General features: G+C 49.5%; 1 gene segment (V, D, J or C); it reads left to right on the top strand.

Annotated features, from left to right (window-relative positions):
* The first annotated feature begins 775 nt into the window (after positions 1 to 775).
* LOC134468891 (Ig heavy chain V region MC101-like) lies at positions 776 to 1,273 on the top strand. The segment is given in 2 exon segments: positions 776 to 858; positions 966 to 1,273. Coding segments are annotated over 2 exon segments (351 nt in total).
* The last annotated feature ends 4,727 nt before the right edge of the window (positions 1,274 to 6,000 follow it).

The following is a 6,000-nucleotide window of genomic DNA, read 5'->3' on the forward strand; positions in this document are numbered from 1 at the left end:
GCAACAAAGAACAAGTGTCAGTCTCTGTATGGCATGCAACCAAGCACCAGAATAATGAGCAGGCTACAGTCAGGAATTTTACTCAACTTGTGGTTGGAAGCGTGGTTCGGCTCCAATCCACTTTGGGTCCTCCAGGACACGTTCTACAGCCAACATGTTTCGGGCTATTCGGCAGGGGGATCAAGACAGCTCAGACATGAGGTGAGAGGAGTGCACACAAGAAGGTTTGCTCACGTTCCTTAGGTTGCGGGCGTCGGTCCGGTCCGGTCCGGTCCAGTTCGGTTGTTCGTTCGTTCGTTCGTTCGTTCGACCAGCGCCGTCTCTGCTCTTCAGGTCTGCTGCTGCCTCCAGTCCGATCCCCCCCACCAAATGCCAGGAGCCTCTAAAAACATGCCTCTTTATACCCCTCCCCATCACCATTCCAATGCACCGATTGGCTGGGTAATAATGTTTGTCAGGTGTCCCATCAAAGCAATTAAGACAGTCATTATTGAGTAGCCAGTTAGTGCACAAAGTGAAAACACAGCAAGCCAGCAATCCAAATAAATAACTAGTTCTAAAACATGCAATATAAAAACACAGCAAACACTAAAACACACTATATTAAAACACAGCAAACTAAACACAGCAAACCAATTTAAAAAAAGATAAAATCCCCACATGCAGTTGGCTGACAATAACTCTTATATGACGTACATTTAGCCAGTTTCACTTCCTATTTGAAGAGTGCTGTGAGTGTATAACTTGTGTGTCCAGAGTGAAGAGCAGAGCAGCAGTTGATGCCAGATCATCATCTTCCACACTAACTAACCATCATGTCCCTGTCAGCTCTGCTGCTGTTGCTGGCTGCTACTTCCAGTAAGTGTCTCTGTTGGAGTGGATTTGCACTCAACACTCCAGACTGTGTGTCTGCACTGGCTCATGTGTTAGAGCTGCCATGACAGTAACAGGTGTGTTTTCCACAGGTGTCCATTCAGAGACGCTCACTCAGCCAGCTTCAGTGACTCTCCAGCCAGGACAAACACTGACCATCAGCTGTAAAGTCTCCTATTCAGTTACTAGCTATGGCACAGCTTGGATTCGACAGCCATCAGGGAAAGGCCTGGAGTGGATCAACGCTATCTGGAGTGGTGGTAGCACAGACCACAAAGAGTCACTGAAGAGCAAGTTCAGTGTCTCCAGAGACACCTCCAGTAACACCATCACCCTGCAAGGACAAAACATGCAGCCTGAAGACACAGCTGTCTATTACTGTGCTCGCTACTCACAGTGATACAAAACAGCTTCAGACCCGTACAAAAACCCAAGGAGATACTCAGACAGTTTCTTTTTTTTATATATATATTATATTGGATATTTTATGTTTTATTGTATAATTATTATTACTATTATTACTAATACTCATTAGGCCTATTAATAATAATAATGATAATAATAATAATAATAATAATAATAATAATAATAATAATAATAATAAATAATAATTCGTTTGGCACCTCTCAAAATACCCATGGTCAATTAAGTGGATAAATAATCTGGGTAAGTGTATAGATGCACAGTATGCCCACTTGGTCGAGTGGATGTGGAAGACAGCATAGCATAGGATAGAATAGCAGCAAGAGGCAAAGCTTGCCGCCCAATTTGGCTGCTTAGGAAGGCCGTCTGTGGGTAAAGATGGTCAAAAACGGACATTGATTGGGTTTTTAGATGCGTCTCACGCATCTCTATAAGAGGCTTTGTCCGTCCGTTGGTCCGTCCGTCCGTCCGTGATGCGTTTCTGAATTCTTGGGTTGCAGCTGACGTCATAGTGCTGCCCCCTGGTGGTGATCTACCGCTGCTGGTGGACTACCCCTGGCTTGGAGCCATTGAAACCCATTCAAAACTTCATTTTTTCGATCTGACACAGAATATTTTTAATTAGACCTAAAGACACACCATGGGTCTTGTTGAACCTCTTGTTGAACCTCAGCTTTCCATAACTGAAAACGTTATTTTCCTAGCACCAGGTAGCCTACTTTATGTGCGGGGTTACCTTTCTAAAGATAACGTTTTGTTTCCTTGGAAACGGAACGGAGATGAAGCCAGACAGACTGACGAAGCGATAAATGTAGGCCTATGTCATTTGATTCGGTTTTGCATTATTATGGATGAATTTCTAATCTTGACATTCTAATGGACAATCTGTGCGAGTTTCAAAATGCGTTTTTATGTAACGTGTGAGTAAAATGTGTTAACAGTACGCCCGTCTGGGATTTGTTAGCTAGTCCGCTAGTTAGCTAGCAAGTAAGTAATAGATATTAGAATCGATCTGTCTCAATGGCCCAGGCATAAACAAAGAAACACCAGGATTTGGATGTTTAATATCAGCAATTTGTCAAAGCAAAACATTCAGAACCAGTTCATTATATCCACAGCCTTGAGTGTTGGCAAATCTTTCCACTTTTGACATGATGTAAGCTAGTGTAGAGACCTAATTAGCACTTGCTAGCTAACTAGCGGGCCAGCTGGTTTAACAAATCCCAGACGGGATGTAAACACATTTACTCCCATATCACATAAAAACACATTATGAAATTCGCATAGAAAATACCGCTTTCAGTTATGGAAAGCTGAGGTTCTCAGCTTTTAAACAAGTCCCATGGTGTGTCTTTAGGTCTAATTAAAAATATTCTGTGTCAGATCGAAAAAATGAAGTTTTGAATGGGTTTCAATGGCTCCAAGCCAGGGGTAGTCCACCAGCAGCGGTGATTACCTCTTGTGTCCATAAGGTGGCAGAGTTGAGTAAAAAAGGTTGAGTGTCATGAGCACTCTCTCTCCCTGGTAACAACCCTATTGCATTCAATTATCTGCCACTCTGCTCACTCTCTCCCTACTCTGCCTAACGAGCTCCACCTGGCTCCGCCCTGCTCTGCTCTTGTTACCTGGCCAGCTGCACTGCATTTCCCACTCACCATCCTCACCTTGCCTCACTCTGTTCTAATTACTCTGCCAGCTGCACTGCATTTCCCCACTAACCTCTCCCAGTATATCAAGCCCTGTTTTTCAGCCAAGCCCTGTCAGATCGTCTTCATACCTGGACCAGTAACCTGCCTGTCTGTCTACCCTCTGACTCCTACCTGTGATTCTGATCCGTTCTCGACTGCCGTCCTGTTCTACTGCCCCGGCTATCCCGACCTGCCTTCTGGATCTCGACTACTCTCCAATCTTCAGCCCCTCCGGTAACTCGATTCTGCCTTCTGTCTCTCAACACGATTATTGCCCAGCCCTGGTCTGTACTACTGCCTGCCATTCATTTTGCTGTTGTGTGTGTGTTCCCCCAGGTCTCCGACCACCAGACGAGCGAGCCCAGACGCTTCACCACCCTCAGCCCGATACGCCGCTCGATCACTGGGGGACACACACACTAGGCACTTTGGACTGGAAACCCCCGGACACTTGGTGACCCCCGGAGCCCAGGTAACCCACAGGACCCTGAAAGACCCCTTGGCCCCAAGCACCCCTGGAACCCCTGACACCCCTGGCACTCCTAGCACCCCTGGAACCGGCACCTCCGAAGACCTCAAGATCCACTCACTCCTCTTCCCCCCCTGAACCCTTCAATAAATATCTCTGAATTTGAACTTGCGCTCTTGGGTCGTCTTCTGTCCGTGACAGAACGATCTGACCACCATGGACCCAGCGCACTCCCTGACCACGATGGAGGAAGAGCCAGAGATGACTGCCCTACAGCGACTGGAACGCACTGAGGGAGACATCAATCGGATGGCTGGCGACATCGCTTCCCTTCTCCAGCTAGGCAACCAACAACAACAGCAATTCAACCAGCAGCAACAACAGATCCAGCAGCAACAGCAACAGCTTCAGCAGCAGCAGCAACAGTTTCAGCTACAACAGCAACAGTTCCAACTGCAGCAACAACAGCTAGCCCAAGCCCTGCAACTACTCTCAAACCTGGCTACTCCACCTGCACCCACCCCTGCTTCTTCTGTTCCTGTACCACCGACACTCCTTCATCCCTCCGCTGGAGGTCCCAATGCTGTAGGCCCGGCAGTGCTGCCACCAGATCCCCACGCTCCTGAACCAAAGATTGGGAACCCGGAACGTTTTGATGGAAACCAGAAGCAAGTAAGACCATTCTTGAGCAGCTGCCGAATCCAGTTCGCACTACAGCCCAGGACTTTCTCAGCAGAGGGAGCCAAGGTGGGGTATGTCCTCACACATCTCACCGGTCGAGCTCGGTTGTGGGGAACGGCGGAATTCGACCGGCAAACCCCAGCCTGTGCCTCCTTCAGTGCCTTTGAGGAGGAGATGTTAAAGGTCTTTGACCTGGGCTCGCCAACAGCCGAAGCGTCACAAGCTCTGCTCACCATCCGTCAGGGCAATAGGACAGTAGCAGACTTCTCCATTGACTTTCGTACCCTGGCCAGTCAAAGCTCGTTTAACCCAGAGGCACTGGTGCAAGCCTTCCTCCACAGCCTGGCGGACTATATCAAAGACGAGCTTGTATCCCATGACCCGCCCTCAACGCTTGATGCCGCTATTGACCTTGCCGTCCGCATTGACCGCCGTATACAGACCCGGAGGAGGGAGAAGGGCCGTTTCAGTCAACCTGCCATCCGCACTCGGGTCGATAGCTCCTCTGTCCAGCCCCTGCCTGTCAAGTCCCAAAGCCAACTCAATCAGCCTGAGCCCATGGAGATTGGCCGTGCCTCTCTGACTCCCGAGGAGCGTCGACGCCGTCTAAGCTCCAACCTTTGCCTCTACTGTGGTGGTGAGAATCACCGTGTCGCCACTTGTCCGGCAAAAGCCGCAGCTCACCAGGTGTAGGGGAGATCCGGGTGAGCTCAACAAATCTTCAGTCTCCCTCCATCCGAAAGACCTTGCTTCATCTCCGCCTTCAGCTTCCCGACACGACTCATACATTGGCCGCCCTTGTGGATTCCGGAGCCGAAGCAAACATCATGGACCCTGAACTTGCACGGCAACTGGGCGTGAACCATCACCAACTGACACAACCCATTCCTGCACGAGCCTTGGATGGGCATCATCTTGGCACTGTCACTCACATCTCCGCCCCTGTGACAATCCTGCTGTCAGGAAACCACCAGGAGTCCATCCAGTTTCACCTCCTACACTCACCTGGCCAACCACTCATTCTTGGATACCCGTGGCTCCGTCAGCACAACCCCCACATCGACTGGGAGACAGGAACAGTCCGTGAGTGGGGAAGGAGTTGTCACCAGACCTGTTTAAAGGGGGCCACCCTGCCCGTTCACCGGGAAATACCTAGCGCTACCCCCGACATATCCAATGTTCCGGCCTGTTACCACAGCCTGAAAGAGGTGTTCAACAAATCCAAGGCGACATCTCTACCCCCACACAGACCCTATGACTGCGCAATTGATCTCCTGCCTGGCACAGCACCTCCCAAGGGTCGTCTGTATTTACTGTCAGCCCCGGAAAGAAAGGCCATGGAGGACTACATTAATGACTCTCTTGCCGCCGGGATAATTAGACCGTCATCTTCCCCTGCAGGAGCAGGATTCTTCTTTGTCGGCAAGAAGGACGGTTCTCTTCGTCCATGCATAGATTACCGGGGTCTGAACGACATCACGGTTAAGAATCGCTACCCACTGCCCTTACTTTCGTCTGCCTTCGAACTGCTGCAGGGAGCCACCGTATTCACAAAGCTGGACCTTCGCAATGCCTACCATCTGGTGCGGATGAGGGAGGGAGACGAATGGAAGACAGCGTTCAACACACCAACCGGCCACTATGAATATCTCGTCATGCCCTTCGGCCTCACCAATGCCCCGGCAGTTTTTCAAGCCCTAGTGAATGATATCCTCAGGGACATGCTAAATACTTTCGAATTTGTGTACCTTGACGATATTTTAATATTCTCAAAGACTCTGTCAGAACACACGCACCACGTCCAGTTGGTCCTGCACCGCCTGCTGGAGAACTCTCTTTTCGTGAAGGCAGAGAAGTGCGAGTTCC

This window comes from Engraulis encrasicolus, chromosome 2 (genome assembly GCF_034702125.1).
Source record: "Engraulis encrasicolus isolate BLACKSEA-1 chromosome 2, IST_EnEncr_1.0, whole genome shotgun sequence".
Lineage (NCBI taxonomy): Eukaryota > Metazoa > Chordata > Actinopteri > Clupeiformes > Engraulidae > Engraulis > Engraulis encrasicolus.